Genomic DNA, 18,447 nt, shown 5'->3' on the forward strand with positions numbered 1-18,447 from the left:
AAAAAAGAACGTTTCAATGGCGCAGTGATGGTCGGCCCGATACCCTGACATGATAATTGTGGAAGTCGTCTATAAGATGATATAGAATACCTGGATCGCAATGTATTTACATACATGGATACGAATTGTACATATATTATATATATTTCTCTCGGTACAACTGCGACAGGAAATTCAAATCTTTATCTTCGGATCACCAACACATAGTGTATATGATACATTGTGCTAATAAATAGATATAGCTTAGAAACACAAATGACGAAGGAAGACAACTTTTTGACTCGTGCCCTGACCGGGCCTCGAACTCAGAAATATTATATATATATATATATAACATATCTCTACTCTGAATATTTGTTAAAGTAAAAGACTGGAGTCCAATACTATATTCACGAGTTTACATTATATGCAGAATAGTTATAGGATAGAGTAACCGAAGGGAAGTAACTCCCAAGCAACTGATCACGAGTACTAGTGTTCAAAGTTAAACTTGATTTGACATGTTCATGTACAGTTCACAGGCAGATAGTAGTTTTGATCCACTGCTTCTGTACCCTTGGTAGTGTTTTTATACGACTTAAATTTACTTCTAACATATATGTTAAACAGTGCATATATATACATGTATAGCTTACCACAAAAATACAGTCTACAGTTTTTGATTTAGTTAAATCAATTCATCCACCCCCATTTTGAAACATAACCATAAGTTTTTATTATTATTAAATCTACAGTCAGTTACAGTGGACATAACATTGTAAGATATCATATCTATTCTCCAATGATTTGTTGGTAAAAGAGAAATAACACAATCTATTTTGTTACAATATTATTTTTTAATTATTTCTGCAAATATACAGGAAAACACAAAACAATACAAGGCAAATTTACAATAAACTGTATTTGTAATATTTTTGCCTTTTCTGGTTGTCTAAAGTTATTTCAATGGGCATCCTTTAGAAACTTGATTTGGATGCTGCTTGTTCTTCTTTAAAAGATCTAGCATATTTTAGCCTGAAAATAAAACAAGAGTTTTATAAAATGGCACATACAAGTCACAGAACCCAAATTGTTACAAATCATCTTACCAGTTCTGTTAGCATGATGGCATAGTTACCGATAAGCATTTATGTAAAAACTCATGAATAATCATACACATTACAGATCTATTGTACACCTAAGATTTAAATCACCAATATCTATAGAACGGTGAATGTGAAATAAAGATAATATCTAAAAGATCATTTTCAAGTTTCTAAGTTAAATTATATTTGTAATAAATTTACAACAAATAAAGCATACTGGGTAAATGTCTCATTGATATATGTAAAGGGTTGATGTACCCTACAGAGAACATGCTTAAGATACTTTCAATTTTTGTACAACTAAATTACTCATTAAACAAGAGATACCGGAGAGATCATGGCACCCAGTATTTTCATTGTAATTTTCAAATAGCCTACTATTGGTAATTTTGTTTTATGATCAGTCTAAAAATTGATCATTCATCACAAGGTGCAATATCAAAATTTAAGAAAGATCTATGAAATAATTCCACAGAAAGTGATATTTTCTTTTTTTTATATAATATTGCTGTATGCAGCTCAGTCTTAAAATGGATCATGCTCAACTAGGGAAAAAGGAGAATCTCTATAATCCCATTCATGAAATAAATAAAATGTCATAGAGGACTATCTGAGAAAAAAATCTACTTACTTGACTTTCTATTGTATTTGATGGCATTTGTCTTCATAGCGGTAGCTCCCCAATATTCCAGAACAGAATAGAAGATCAAAAATCCCAGGATGGAGTACATCAGCCTATCTTCAAATCTAGAACTCTGATGGACACAGCCATCAGGGTTTTCCCATTTCCATTGCTGTAAATCATAAACAAATTAAATCAATTGTATGTGATATGCCAACATGTTTTTATACTGGCCATTACACAAATATCATAAACGGAACTAAAACGGATTTTGGATCTACTACCTAACACCATTTCTTGTTGGGATCGCAAAAAAAATTGGTTCACTGTACATGGGAAGAGAAAGTACTTAGTTACGCAAGAGCTCTGCCATGACTTCGCAGTCTACCGTAAAACCTGTGTTTGCACACCAGTGTAATTTGTGCAGTTACTTTGTGGGCCTGAAAATGTTGAAAAAAAACTTCTATCCGTATATTTTGGGCATGAATATCATTTTTCATTCTCTTTTATATTACTGTAAATGTACACTTTTCCAGTTATTGCTCAAATTTAGGCTTAGTAAAGTAAGCATATATATATATATAGTTTAAAAATATAAATTCAACACGACAACTGTTGTGTTTCGCTAACGTTTTCAGGCCTAACAGCCATCTTCAGGCGATTCCTTTATTAACGTCTTGGTTACCACATTATGACGTCACATACACTATAATAACACCAGGGGAGATAACGTTACTAATTAAGGTGTTATTACATTAATTTGGTGAATGTTAAGTGTCCGTTGAGAAAGTAAACATTTTAAAAAAATGTCAATTTGCATTCAATTTCGGTTTAAATATTTTCACAAACATTTCTTCCTTGCAAAGTCTTTTAGTGATGCAAGTATCCACCATTTTGTGAAAGGGATATACACTGTATACAAAATGTCCCTTTACCACAATTGTCTAAGTGGGATTTTGCGTGTTTCCGGGGTACGTATCTGTTGTTTGTGTACCCGAACTCTCTCACTTAGTGCGTTCCCCGTTTGGCCGATATAATGTTCTTTACATGCTGGGCAAACTATAACGTAAATTAGATTCTTGATTTTACAATTCAAGTCACTATTGGGTTTCACCGTGTCTGTGGAAGTCGCACTTGGATACAGAAAAACTTTGTTTACCAGATTCATTAAATTTAGCTTTTGTCAGAATCCTTTTAAGATTGGCTGGCTGCCGTTTACTCTGTAAAATTTCCAATGCCTGAACCAAATTCCACATCTTTTCACTTTTATGTAGCAGTGGAATAGAGTCTTTCGCTGCCTTGGTAATGTTTTTGTGACACGGGTTGTGTGTAACGACGAATGGTATGTTGTTACTGTTTTCGGATGTGGCTTTTGTTTTTCTTAATTCTGTTATTGGAATGGCTTTAGCCCGCTCGATACTTCTTGTTATCAATTCTGCAGGGTAATGCTGTTTAACCAAGAAATATCTTAGCTCATCAAGTCTTTGTATGCGTTTTTCACTGTCAATCACAATTGCACATATATGTCTTGCAAGGCAGAAATGTATATTTCTTTTGGTGTGCGTTGGATGGCATGAATGAAAGTCCAGATACTGGTGTGTGTCGGTGGACTTGTAGAATATATCAGTTATGATATAATTTCCCGATTTTTTAACAAGTACATCAAGGAATGCATGTTCTGTTTCGCTACATTCCATTGTGAATTGAATGGACATATTCAGGTTGTTTAGAGTGTCCTGGAATATTGTTAACTCATCTCTAGACTTTGTCCATATGATAAAACAGTCATCGAGATATCTCTTCCAACATTTTCGTACGTGGTTGACAAATGATTCACAGTAAGTTAAACTGAGTTTGTCGTAAAGTTGTTGTTCCAGGTATCCCATTACAAGGTTTGCATACGTTGGGGCAACTTTCGTTCCCATTGCTGTACCTAGGGTCTGTAAAAAGTTTTTTCCATCAAAGTAAAATCAATTGTTTTGAAGGATAATTTTTAGTGATTCAATATGAAATTCTGTGTTGAATCTGGGATGTACTGCATCGGGGTGTTTGTTTGTCCAGAATCGTATGGCTTCAATACCAAGATCATGAGGTATATTCGTATATAGGCTCATAACATCAAAGCTTACGAGTAATGAATCCTCATCAACCTCTGTGGGTAGTTGTGCGATGAAGTCCATATCATCCCTCAAGTAGCTCGGTATGAATTGGCAAAAAGGTTTCAGTATAATATCCAGAAGGTTGCTAAGGCGATGTGTGGGGCATGCTGGTCCCGCTACTATAGGTCTTAGTTTTAAATCTGCAGGTCTAAGGATTTTCGTACATTCTGAATTTTGTTTGTTGATAGCCTCTTGGATCAATGTGCTTTTGTGGATTTTTGGCAAGCCATAAAAGTTGCTGCATTTGAAATCAAATGACGTGAGATAATTCTTTTCCTTGTCCGTTAGTTTCGTGTATTGGGACGTTAGTTTACCAACTTTCCTCATAGTGATTTTGTCAATATATATATAAACATGTATATATATATCTTTCCAATATAATAGCTCTTGTATTAATCATAATAATTCAGGTTGGAACTGAGAGTTGAAATCTGTGATATGCATACATACAGCTGTAATTAGGCAGCCTATATATGCCAGTGTGCTTGGTTGTCTGTATAGAATACCTTCATATATACCAGGTACATGTAGTTAAGAATTCTTCAGAGTACTTAAAACTAAAACAAAACTTACCAAACAGCGTTTCTGCTCTCCTATTACATATTTTGCATATCTTCCTTTACTTGGGACCATGCCAAACTTTGCTGCCTGGGCGAGCTCATTCATACTATTGTAACTAGGTACCTCCGGTAGAGGTGCTTCTGATGCAGATTTAGCAGCTGTCGAGGATGTGGAAAACATGGAGTTAGTCACAGCACGGACTCCCTGAAAAATTCACAATATATTTCAAAATCAAGTAGCACATTCAGTTGTATTGAAAATTGGAGTAATATAATGTAATTTGTCAAGTTAGGAAAACTCAGAAAAAATATTATTCATGATCATTTATTTTCATTATTTTGAATTTAAATCATGGAGTAATTAAAATTAAGATTTCAATGAAATTCATCAGATTAAACCTATGTTGCATAGTACTAGTTAACACTCTGACATTGTTTTTTTCAAAAGACCCATGCATTTAGACTGAAGGTCAGGCTGTCTAATGGCTGTCTGTAATATGTATTTTACATGCAGTGTATGTCAATAATCATGACAAGCACATTTATGTAAAACAAATAGCCAGGATATCTTTTTGCTGAAATTTGATTTATTAACTTTCCAAAGGATTTACTCTTAAAAGACTTAGATTGATAAAAAAAATGTCCTAAAATATAAACTTAAGGCAAATTGTCATATCAAAACTGAGACATGACTCATGACACCGGTCCCCATGTTACCCCAGAACAGACACTTTTTTCCAATAAAAAAAAAGTATCATTAATCATTGATACTCCAAATACATGTTGTAGTACAAAAATGTATTTAAGTTTATTTTAAGCTCACTCAAAGTCTGATATAAAGTCTGTTCTAGTATGTACTTTTGATAATTTGCAACTATGAACTGACAGTAAATTAAACATGTAAGAAATGAGAGTGAGTTCTGATATATACATTTCTCATTAATAATTATAAAAACAAATTGAGAAACCTTTCTATTAAGATCATCCAGGGATCTGAGGGAAAGTACCAATCGTAATAGTGGAGTGGTCTTAATACTGAGATGGACCACATTACCCTTTGACCATCAAGAGCTTTTGTTCTGCACATACACCATGACCATAGCTTTTAATAAAATTAACTCACTTTTTCTTTATTGCTTGAAACAGAAACATGTATTAGGGAGATAAGCAACCTACTTTGAACATAGCTGCATCTAACATTTTCCCGTACAACTGGTGGCTCCCTTTATTCGAGATCAGTCAAGTGTATCCCTTATCGAGAGTGCCTTGACCCCTATCAAACATACGCAAGCACAGGTAAATCGGGCTTTGCGCATATGTGTATCACTTAAGCTGTTATCGTGAATCAGAAACTGAAAGGAAATGTGTATATGGGGAAATTTCCCAAAAATTATAACTGGCTGCCGGACCAAGTTTCTCTGAAAATTAGTCCCACAATGAAACGGCGGGTTTTACAGTCAATACAAAATGGCGGAACGCTGAAAATGTGCACCTGTGAAAACGCAGACAGATTCTGCCAAAAAAATATGCAAAAGTGAGTGGAATTGGCAAAACCTGAGTATTTCCCTGGGAAAGGAAATGATTCGTTGGAACTTAGCGAGAGAAAAAAAGGGAATAGACTCAAATTCCGATTTTGCCAGACATCTATTGGATTGCTGGTTAGCTTTTGAACATTGTCAACTTCATCAATCTAAAATTTTATCGATCTTTTGTTGTATGCATTGCATTCAAATGTAAATCTATGATTGTTTATTTTCTTCAGTTATTACGCGAATATTCTGTTAATATGTTTAAATGAAAGCATTATTAGGCAAAGTTCACATATGCTCGATGTGTGTAGTTTATTTGCATTGCACATTTTTATAGCCTCGTTCTCGATAAATATAAATGCGAGAAGTTATTTATATACACCGATGTCTCAAGGACTCCCCCGGTCAAGCGTCCAGGCCAGTGGTCATTTTAATGTTAGGAGAGCGTGAATGAGCATCTTGGATTGCCATTAATACATGTGTGTAACTAGAAATTTAGGTTATTTGGGAGTATGTACACAATTTCTCAATTTGGAAATATTTTATTTGAACAGAATTTAGAACTAAGAATAAAGGCATCCTCTCGAAATGAGAATCTATATGAACGCATTGCTATGAACCAAACGGGCACCTTATAACATAATTAAGGCACTTGGGTTGGTTGGAGTTAGAGCTACCCATTCTCATTCATTGTAACGCGGAGACAGACGTGCTCGTGACTTTACTGTTGTTGTAGCGACCTTCAATACCGATATTCGTCTGAAGATTGCGGTAAAAATATTTCATCAAGATCTACAAGTGGAATATATGAGAGTAGAAACACCCATTTTCAATACCTGTTGGACACGGCTTTTCTGAATTATCCTCAACATTGTGGATGGTCTGTCCTTCAAAACTACCGGAACGGGGGGGTCACGTATACTCTTTACCTTCACCTTTGTGAAATCTCGCTCAAAGTCTCGTTCTCGCCGCAGGTGCTTGTTCCTGTTTATGTTGTTGTGATAGTTTCCATGTTGCTAAGCGCAATGAAAACATCGGAATGACAGTGTGCTAGATAGAAAGGCATGAATATCATATGAAAGCAAAATCGAACAGATCAAAATTATAAAAGACAGTTAAATCATCAACATGGCGAGTTATTTAAGGGATGCGGATTCACGTGAAGGACTTCCAACGATTCGAAGAACGGGTTTACTCGACTCGACCAGCTCTCCACACAGGATAACCACAGTGGAAACCGATGTCTTACACCGGTATTCCTCTCCCATCGCCACTACCACATACACTACTGATCCGATCATGAATCCTCGGCCACCTTCTCCATCACAAAGGAGGGCAGTGTCAGATGTAAGTTTTAATGATTATCTATTCCATTTTAAAATAACTTATTTTTAGAGAAATGCCGCCGTTTTTGAGATCTGCTTAGACTAGCATATATTGCTATATGAGGTCATTTCAGTGGTTACTTGTGCTCCACATAGGTATGTTACACCCAACTTTCAGATCAATATCTTGTTTAACAAAGACGCCTTTGTTTTTCTTCATGTTGAACAGTTATTGTATATAAAACTGACAAGTATATTAAAACAAATACAAAGACAATAGTGTTATTGTACACATAGGGTTTGTTAGGTGGCACAATGATAGCATACTTGCCTTTTACTTAGGCAGTCGGGGTTCAGTTCCCCAATAGGGAGTGACAAGTATGGTGTCACCTGCCTGACGGAGACTAAATATGTTATCTCCGCTTTCCTCCCATAGTCTGCAGTAAGACCATCACACACTTCCATCCAGATAAAAAAGAATAACTAATATAAGTTGATATACAAAACAGTATATTGTTTCTCGATTGTTAATTTAAGTTTTCATTCTAAAAAGTTTACATTGTGTGTAAATCTATACTGTCAGTTGTAGATTATGTAGGAATTGGATATACATATGTACTTAATTTTATGATCATGTTCACATGGATGTGTGAACTGTCCTTTAATCATATATTGTATCAGTAAATGACATTCTGACACCTATATGTGAACAATGTGCTTATACAGAATACTCCGCAGGTACTAACAACAGTGCATATTTTCCAGTGGTTGGCTGCTAGATAGATATTTAATTAAAATAATTTTGTGTATAGCAGCCATTTGCCTATCTATAGGAAAACAAATTGCCACATTCACCTGAACAGCACTCTAAAACTATATGTATAAACACTGCCTGCATACCACATCATAAACATTTGTAAAATACTAGGTGTTCAATGAATAGCCAATTAAGGCATATGCTTATTGCCAATTACTCAGGTATTTTTTTCAAGTTTTGTCTTGTGTCAGAAATGAGTTCCTAATCAAGCAACTAAAGCAAAAATTATATGAGCTACATATTTATAAACTTACACATGTTTGTGTTGAGTATTTCATAAATGGGGCTCATTTCAGATAAAATGAGGTCAACCTCTGTGTGGTTTGAATGGACTTCCCGAAAAAACATGTCAAAATTGACATGTTCATTCAAACACAAGAGTAATAGATAAAAGGGAGTTAATATTACCGAGTACTTGAGTGTAAGCCCAGAGTGCTGTGGATGTATTACATGTATACCATATATGTCCTAACCAAAAAGTTACATATACAATACATAAATATGATAGAGCAAATTACTTCTCCATTGATGTTTCCATTTTTTCCCATATATTCAGTCTCCCCAATCATTCTATATATGTATCCTTTCTTTAGAGTTATACATCAAATTATACTGTATGTAGACAGAACGGGTGAATCAAATTGATAATATTTTTGGGATTGTGTTCATGTAATACATATATAGTAATATGTGTATAAAAATGTTTGAACCAGGATGGCATGCTTATTTATTCAATTTAAAATGGTAAAGCATAAAACAAATCTCTAATCCTATTAGCTGAAAAAAGACACTCTTTACTTCTTTTTTGTCTTGTCTTGGTAAGCTTTTCAATTTCAATTGTGATTTCAATTACTCATCTTATATTTGCCATGGGTGATCAACACTATGAAATAGATATCATGCTCTCGGTTGATTATATCCCAGCACAGCCTAGATAGATATTACTGATATATTTTAATGTACCAACAACTGTATTTATTATCGTAACTGCGAACAAAACAGTTATGTTTAAATGGATTTTTTCTCAACAGCTTACAGATCAGGTGAAAACTTTCAAAGAAGAATTGAGGAAAAAAGATGCTCTGATCCAGCAGCTTGTTAGGTAATTAATTTACTACATATGTCACAAAAAACAACTCACCATACCAAATATAGTCAGCATCTTAGGCTACTCCAAATTAATGTTTAGTTCTTCGGAATTTGTCATTTCGAACATGGTACAGAATTGCTACTACCACTATAAAGAATATGTACCATGCAGTAACAATGTGTTCAACATGAACTTTGGTTATCACTTATAATTAAAGTCAATATATATTTTGCAGAATTGAACGTTTTTAAACCAGACACACCTGTTACATATAAGGCCAAAAGAAAAATATACCGTATTTGGTTTGTCGTAACCCGCCCGACCCAGAAAAAATGTGCTCAAAAAATTTTAGTGTGAAAAATAAAAATTTATATTGTTTTTTAACGATTTGACTGTTCCGGATAGTTGTGTCCGGAAGTTACTGTGCAGGTTTGAAACTATGTCTCCCAAACCCAAATTAAAGGCTGGTGTGTATTTCTTTTGTTTAAGAACACAAAATAAAAAAGGATTTCCATATTCTGGTTTGTTTTTGTATTAAAATGTTGAAAATCTGTTTTCAGAACTGAATAAAATTGTTTTTAGCTCTATACCTACCTACCCATATGTAAGCTAGACCTTCTGGTCAGGTTACAGCAAACCAAGATATTTTTAAGGGTGGCCTAAGTGTTCTGTTTTACAAATCATATGCATCTTTGAAAAATACCTGATATGATTTGCAATTTTGTAAAGAAACAAATATTGATACATGTATACAAACTAAACATATCATATTTCAGTGGATTGGTTTGAAGTTTTTGAATGCCACAAAATGATTTTTTTTCTATTTCTACAGCATGGAGTCAGTTCCTAAAGTGACAGTACGGTCAGGAGCAGATGCCTACAGAGTAAGTATACACACAGATTAATCAATATTAGATACTGTTCTGTAAAATAACTGCTGTTTTTGTTGTTGTGAAAATTATTTAACTAAATTACAGAAGAAGCATTCACAATATGGTACATGTTTTTTTTCTAGCATGATGCTATATTTATGGGTGACAGACATGCAGTAGACACTGCTCGAACTGAAGCTGCCAGTCTTCAAGTCAAAAATGAAAAATTACAAATCAATGTAAGTTATGTTTTATTGTTATATTACTTAGACTTGATTATAAAAAACTCACTGATAGCAGGAAATCTTAAGTAGGAGCAGTATAATATAATTTTAATATTCTGTATAAATCATTGTCAGCATGTTGCGTTTGTGATTTACCCAATTACCTCTTTACAATATAATATTCATTGGAGGATATGAAAATAGTCAAATGTGACAAAAGTGTGAATAGAGAAACAATATGAACAGGATAATCTACATGTTACTATGGTGATCTGTCCATATCAACAAACATTGTATCAAAATCAATAGTTTGGATCAATAAAAGTGTAATTATAGCGTCAGTATCTCTCCACTGTGACTTATACACCAGGTATCGAGAGATGGCAAGTGTTACAGCCATCAATGACAATCTAATTAATAGACTAATTATAGACAGATATATAATTAATGTTAGGTATACATAGAGTTGTGTCCCTTACACACATATTGCTACATGCACCCTAAGGAGTATCAAGGATGTTTCATTTACAGTCACAATGATTACTGATGAAGTGCTGGCTTATTGATACTGTGAAGAATATATTGATTGAAAACTTTTTAAAAAAGAAATTCAGTCTATTAAATAGTCCAGTAACCCCACCCTATGTCACCCCAGACAATTATTTTGTTACTGATTTTGCCATATTTCTGACAAAATAATGTTAATTATGATGACTGTTGATTTTGTAGATTTGCGAGTTAAAGACCGAGCTAGAGGCCAAAGACATAAAGATAAAGGAGTTAATGACACTGTATGACACGAGTAAGGATAATGAACATCGACTCACCTCTCTACTCGAGTCCCATCGCCAACAAATCATGGAGCTGGAGGGCAAAGCAGGCAGTTATGAAACTGCTGTTGGACGCAGTGAATTCACTGTTTCTGCTCTTCAGCAGCAGATACGCCAAGGACAAGAAAAGATTTTAGAGTTAGAGTCCCGTCTGAGGTAAATATTAATAAGTACATTGTAACAAAATGAGAAATCAAATCATTTCTCAGGAAATTCATGGATTTCTAAGTGTAGGGATCAAACTCTCTTGAAAAAGAGTTGCACTATGGTATCTACATGAACACATGTAAAATGCAAATTGAGGTATCTAGGATACACCCTTAAGCTTGTCACTACAGCTGTTTAATTATAATTGTCACCTCAGTTTCCTTTATTATAGTTAATGATTGAGAAGATCTATGTCATTATAATGATGGGTTTTGATTTTGTAGAACTCACCTTGATGACCGTGAATCTGCTGAAGTAAAATGTCAGTCTGCATCAAAACGCTACGAGGAGCTTCTTTCACAGATCACAAGTCTTCTCCAAGTTGAGAGTATCCAGAGTGGTTGCTCACTGTGTCCTGAGGACATCCTTAGACGAGTAAGTAATATTTTACTATTGTAGTAACTGACCCAAGAAATGAAATACTTTCTTATTTTAATGTACAATGTATTTTGTTATAATTTCAAAATAAATCAAGTGTCCAATTCAATTTTATTCTTAAAAAGATGGCTCGAGTCACTGGGCTATAACACATTGTATATTTCATTTGATATAATTATACACATGATATAATTATACACATGATATAATTATGTACATGATATAATGTTTGGTATATATTTATGCGTAGTAAACATTTTCATTATTTAACATGCTTAGAAAATGATGAAATAATATTTGTTAATAAGATGTAAAAGATTTCTGTAATGAAGTTATTTTCTATATGTTATCTATAACTTTCAGTTAACAGATCTTGTTCAAGAAAATGCTTTACTCAAGGGTAAAATTGTGACCATGAGTGAGTGTCTGAACAGCACAGAGCTTGAGACCAAAGCAAGCAGGGAAACCATTATGAGGCTGGTGTCGGAGGTCGGCAAAGAACAAAAGATTGCCACCAGATACACTTCAGAAATAGAAAGCCTCAGAATGGTAAGCAATTCTGGAACAAACAATGCCAATGTGTCAATTGTCAACTGTTTGAGTGATTTCGTTTCTGTTATCAAATTTTAGTTGTGCAAATCTATGATGTTTTGTTCTAATATATTTACTTTGGTGTGTGTTTGTGTAGGAGCGAGATGAAGCATTGAATTGTAGACATGGTTACGAAAGAGAGATAGAACTACTGAAGGAGCGACTAGAGGCTAGTCACAAGTCTGTAGAGGCTACACGAAGGGAGTTAGAACTACGAGAGACTAGAATTAACTCCCTTGATCGTGAGTACCGCAGCAATCACCATGACGTACATGTGATCACGACACAGCTAATGACAATGAAAGAAAAACTGGCTGCTATCCTGAGCACAGCTGACTTCCGGTTGGATATGTCCGAGGAAGCAATTGTAGCACGAATTAATACCCTCCTGCAGGAAAACTGTGAATTCATCAATGTAAGCTTTTGTTCAGTTTGTCAGAAATTTTTGTTTAAATATTTTTTTAATTGAGATATGATTGTAATTCTTCTTTAAATTTATTTCATTCTGTTGTTACTGCTTAACAATTTTATCTTTTCTTGATTCCATTATACATATATATCTGAGTTTAAGTGTTAGACAAATTTTATATGTTTTAGCAATTTCAAATATTGTAATTATTCATACCTTTAAGATAATATACATTTTTAGACTCTGAATTAGTTTTCAAAAATGAAATCTGGAATGGAAAGTTTGAAAATTAACAAATCATTGTCGTTTAAACATCTAACTAACAGTGATGAAATAGAAATGTGATGTCAGTCCATTTTTATGAACATCCAGGTAAAGTTATTTGACTTTTACACTATATATATATATTTGTAAATGTCCATTTTGCCGTGACCCTGTAGAGAAATGAGTCCCTCCAGGAGCGTGTGAAGACCTTGACAGAACAGCTTGAGAGTCAGTACGAACTCCACAAGTCTGCCGCTGGAAGAGCACGCAAGGCTGAGGCAGACCTGTCAGAATATGATTCACGGCTACGCAGTGCTGAGGGTGAGCTCACAGCTGGAGATGTCCTCCGAGATGGCTTGAGAGGAGATAGGGAAAAGGTAAGGGTGGTACAACTTCATCACATGATGGACAAACTATGGCACACTCTGTGCTTCTTAGTTATGACATGATGGACAAAATATGGCACAATCTGTGCTTCTTAGTTATTACATGACCTGTTTTATTTGGACATACATGTTCAATACCATTACAAACTTTATTGTGCATCTATATTTTTTTTACTAGTTTGGAAAGCTTAAAAGAGTTCCTACATATTTTGACAAACAATATGTTTTCACTTTCATATACATGTAGTCTCTTCCTATGTGTTATTAAGTGCTGCAGTTTTACGCTATATTTAGGTACTTGTTAAGACTGCCTGTCTTCAGGAAAGTTTTGTTTCTTTCTTCAGTACCTGAGATGCCTACAACAGCTTGGTGAAGTCATGAAAATGGAACGCATCTCAAATGACTTAGGATTAGACATGACCATCGAAGCCTTAATGGCCCGAGCAGATCAACTAGTCAAGATGGAAAAAGATGCACTGATTGACAAGTCTACTCACATTTACAACCTACAACGCAAAATTAAGTCACTGAAGGAACAGTTGGAGAGCAAAGATCTACACGTTGATCTCCTCCGGAAAAAGATGACCGGACTGGAAGAGAAGATCATAGGAAAAACAGAAATTGAGAAGGAACGTGATGGAGAGTCATACAGAGTGCGAAAGCTGGAGAAGGTTGTTGAGAAGTACAAACTACAGAACCAGGATCTTCGACATGAACTCACCAACCTTAAGGCGAACTTACTTGGTTCCAGTGAAATGAAGGTAAGCCAGATGAAGAACCACCTGTCCGCAATCATACTCAGAGATAGTTCCCAGAAAACTTACCTGGTATCCAGGTATTCCTGCAGTGGATGATGTATAATTAAGTATTAACAATCAAAAATTAATTTGATTATCAAGAAGGTCAATATAAAAGGAATAAAATTTATTAAAGCACAAAATTATTTATCATGCCCTCAAGTGTTCAACTTATATTGACATTGTCTCCCCTTGTATTGTGACAGATCCGTACACTGGAACAGAGGAAGGAGATCGAGGAGCTCTGTGCACAGGTAGAAGAGCTTGAGAAACTGAGGTCACGACAGGCAAGCAAAATATCGAAACTGAAGAGTTCAGTTGATCTTCAGGAAAACGAATCCCAGGAAAAGAGGGTTATTGCAGACAATGCCGTACAGGCTCTGTCCAGTGAGTTAAGGACAACTAAGAATGCTCTCATCGCTATACAGAACAGGGAGAAACAGGTAGGTTATAAATAAACTCCTAGATTTGTGTAAAAAAGATCTATAGATCTATTTCAAATTGTACTGTAGAAGTTTCTTTTTTACAAAATCAGATTCAATACTCTTATCACTCTTGATTTACATTGCTGTGTGCTTCTTTACAGTTGCTTGACTTCCGAGGTGTGGTATCCCGAATGCTTGGACTAGATTTGAGTACCCTTGCTGTACCAGACTATGAGATCATCTCGCGCTTGGAGAAGCTGATACAGGCTCACCACAATCACACCTTCACCACTATGAGTATGGAGGAGGCCCTAGCTGATATGGAGGATGGTTTTATGAGTGGCTTTGAGGAGTGCCACCCCAGAGTCACTACCCAACAGTCCACCATTGGGCGGTCTAGGGAGCGGGCTCGTCGGAAGGCTGCACGCGCACGAGCACGATCAGTTTCACCCCAACGACGGGATCATAGAGTGTACTGAAACTTGTCATCTGACCCTCGGATCCCTGTACATGTTCATCCAGTAGTCGTGGAATAGTTCAAGTGCTGTCAGGGGTTTACATATCATAAATAGCCCAAGATGTCTTCAACTGGGAATACTAAAATGTTATCTTTCTCAATAAAAACTAAAAGGATAATTATTTATTGCAGAGGTACATCTTACTCTGAGAGCATATATCTATTTATCAAAATATAACTTCAGTAGAATCTCAGGTGGGCTAAATGATGACAGATGATTTATTAGTCCTATTTAATGTTCTGTAGGGTAAATGATGTATACTCCAATATTTCTTCAACAAATGTAGTGCTGGCAGTTATTATAAAATTCAAAGAAAGTAGTGTAACTTTGGATTATACATTAATGCAGATACATGTATAATAGCAATATATCTACATGTAGACAAACACTGCATCATTCCCTCTCTCTCCTTCATTTCTCTAGGTGTTGGGATAAATCTATCATAGGCAGCATATACAGTGTTGTAGGAGTCATTGACTTACATGTCACCCGGTAAATAGAGTAGTCTCCCTTGCTGGTGCTAACCTGCACCAGACAGGACGGGTACATCAAAGATTTCACATCCCTTTGAAACTTGTCTTTCAGACTTAAGCTTTTTGTGTTAGGAAACCAGAGTAGATTTTTATAAACTAAACAGCATGCTTCATATTTTCAATATTTGTTAATTTTTAATTCATGTATACTTGTATATGTTGAGATGTAATGAATGCTAATACCAGAGAAAGTAAGGGACTTTGTGATGTTAGGTGTTTTATGATGTAGCAGCACGGTGAAATCTCACCATCGAATACTTGTATAAAAAAGTATTTCTGGAAAAATCTAGAAACACAAGATTTCTCGGACTTTCCTCACTGTCCTCAAGAATGTGATAATAGTACAATTGTTTACATTTTTTGTAGTTTAGTTTTTAATGATACTGATATATATATGTATGAATTAAGTTCGAACCATGTCTCATAAGGAAGGCTTTAACTTAAAAAATAAATTCATCATATGGCTGTGAAGGGGAATTATTGTAACATTAGTGTAGGCAATACTTTCTCTTAGATTCCTTTGATGTTGTTAATTATTTTCCATGTCATTGAATCATTGTAGTTGTAGCTCTAGTCTATTCCAGGGGATGCACCGTTAGGCATTTTGATATACCTAGCTTTTTAATGTATATGTATTTATAAAATAATGGGTGATTTACTGAATGACAATTTGGATTGATGACAAATTAAGAAATGCTTACTTTTAAATAATAAAGAATAAATAGTTTTTATATTTTGATTGTTATACTAGTAAATATAATTTAAACCCCAAACCGATTTTTATGGAAGAAGTTTTTTTTAAGATAGAAGTGATTTGTTTTGAATTAATGTAAAGTTTTAAATTTATACTCATGCTCAAATCAAAAGATACAATTTCTTTCATTGTATTCTCATCTCCTAATTTCCCCCTAACATTTTAATATTGTGATATTGTTATAATGACAAGTGACCTTTTTATATTGTTAATATGTAAAGTTGAATTCATGTATCATATACAGTCAAATAATGCATTTTGATGTCAGCTAGTGATTTGACCAAAAAAAACAACATATAAAAGATTTTGATGTTAATTTGAATATTATTGACAACATTTAAATGGCGACTTTTTGTGACATATAATACTGCATTACTGATAGTAAGTCTATACTTGGTGATAAATTCATCCTAATTATCACTCTCCGAGTAACTAGAACCATGTGGGCATGTCATGTTGCTGTCACGTAAAAATGATTATGTCAGCAGTCATGTACATCATCGATCAATCATAAATTCAGTGTAATTCACCGATAAATTCAGTGTAATTTAGCAACTGTAAATTAACTAGTGCAAGTCACCAATGAAATCAGTGTAAATCGCCAATTGAATTGGTGTAAATCGCCAATTGAATTGGTGTAAATCGCCAATTGAATCAGTGTAAATCGACAATTGAATCAGTGTAAATCGATAATTGAATTGGTGTAAATCGCCAATGGAATCAGTGTAAATCGCCAATGGAATCAGTGTAAATACATTTGAATTCAGTGTAAATCAACTATGAAGTATGTGTAGTTTATGACTACAGCACTTGTTCAGAGTATTGTCCCTCATTCATATCACAAAATAATATCCGACATTTGTAATATTTTTGATGTTTACATGGTAGTGCCACGCAGTCCTAGAGATGAAGATTGACCCATACCTCTGTAGACAGGTGATGAAGATTGACCCCTACCTCTGTAGACAGGTGACACATTTGTAGATACTTATACTGGTATAATGTATACAGAGGTAGATCTTCATTACACTATTTATACTATTTGTTCCAATCTTTGTAGTGAAGAAGCTTTTTATATGTTCTTGTGATCCTTGTTTATACTGTACAGATGTATATAGGAATAACATATCCACATTGTCCATCTCTAATAAATCTGATACTGCCATGAGCTTGGTTTTACCTTTTAACTCTATCTCTCCCCTGTGATGCGAAAATTCCTATTTTGATACTGTAAAGTTTCATATGAAAAGATGTTTATCTTTAACATCAATGGGGTTGATCATGAACAACTTTCCTTTGTCAAGCATATACATGACTGGGTGTTGACGATTTCAGCCATAAAGGGAAGTCAGCTGTCAAATTAGTCAAACGGCATATTCCTGATAATGATTTGTTAACACTCCATCATTTACACTTTTCTTCTGACAAAGAAACCATATGCTTCCCAAAGTTTGTGTTAAAGATAAACAGTTTTCTATTGAATTAATACCAGATTGAGGCCTCACAAACCGAATACTGCAAAAAAATTTTTTTCAGTGGGTAAAATTTTAGCAACTCTACTAAACTTGGAAGCAAAAGGATGTATTTTTCGTAGAAGATATATGGACTGGTGTATAACTTCCTAGATCGAACTTTATTTTCAGTGTATCTTTTTCACGGTTTAATTTTATCCTCGTAATTGAATCGGCCTATGGTCACGTCAGAATTCACTTGACATAACGACGTCATGTTAAAGTCAGCTGACAGGTAGATACTTGATGATAAACAATTTGTTAGAAAATACTTCAATACCTTCTTGTTATTTATATAAATGATCGTGAAAACGGATTTTGTTTGAGATTTACGAAACGTTCATGCAGAGACATACAAGTCTCTGGTTCATGAGCTAAGAGCTAAGACGAATCGAGACAAAACTTCGTATTTGATATATATATATGACAATTTAGGATGACTACAGAAATGTGTTATACATGTAGTCAATTGTTTTAAAAAAAGAAGCTCAAATATAATGAATTGTATCATTTGTCTTTGGTCACTTAAATCTGAGAAAAGACACCTATCGTCATGTGACC

The 18,447-nt window shown here is 34.5% G+C and overlaps 2 protein-coding genes across 3 annotated transcripts; one reads left to right on the top strand and one right to left on the bottom strand.

The window, feature by feature from the left end:
- Window positions 1–816: 816 nt before the first annotated feature.
- LOC117324394 lies at window positions 817–6,924 on the bottom strand. The gene is made up of 4 exons (XM_033880239.1): window positions 6,792–6,924; window positions 4,440–4,631; window positions 1,717–1,879; window positions 817–1,014 (listed from the first exon to the last, which is right to left on the bottom strand). Exons 1-4 carry the CDS (start codon window positions 6,825–6,827, stop codon window positions 1,010–1,012), a joined length of 396 nt encoding a protein of 131 aa, XP_033736130.1. The 5' UTR covers window positions 6,828–6,924; the 3' UTR covers window positions 817–1,009.
- A 41-nt stretch (window positions 6,925–6,965) lies between these two features.
- On the top strand, window positions 6,966–17,543 carry LOC117324393 (coiled-coil domain-containing protein 170-like). 2 transcript variants are annotated; one of them, XR_004531974.1, is made up of 13 exons: window positions 6,966–7,302; window positions 9,129–9,199; window positions 10,020–10,071; window positions 10,203–10,298; window positions 11,013–11,269; window positions 11,545–11,695; window positions 12,062–12,247; window positions 12,387–12,704; window positions 13,139–13,339; window positions 13,693–14,109; window positions 14,352–14,588; window positions 14,732–17,311; window positions 17,345–17,543. XR_004531974.1 is itself a non-coding variant. In XM_033880237.1 (12 exons), the coding sequence occupies exons 1-12, from the start codon at window positions 7,084–7,086 to the stop codon at window positions 15,047–15,049; spliced, it is 2,523 nt and encodes an 840-aa protein (XP_033736128.1). In that variant the 3' UTR covers window positions 15,050–17,543. The 2 variants fall into 2 exon arrangements, 1 of the variants encoding a protein (XP_033736128.1); XM_033880237.1 differs by having other exon boundaries at window positions 7,084–7,302; window positions 14,732–17,543.
- The last annotated feature ends 904 nt before the right edge of the window (window positions 17,544–18,447 follow it).

The sequence above is a fragment of the Pecten maximus genome, chromosome 3 (genome assembly GCF_902652985.1).
Source record: "Pecten maximus chromosome 3, xPecMax1.1, whole genome shotgun sequence".
Lineage (NCBI taxonomy): Eukaryota > Metazoa > Mollusca > Bivalvia > Pectinida > Pectinidae > Pecten > Pecten maximus.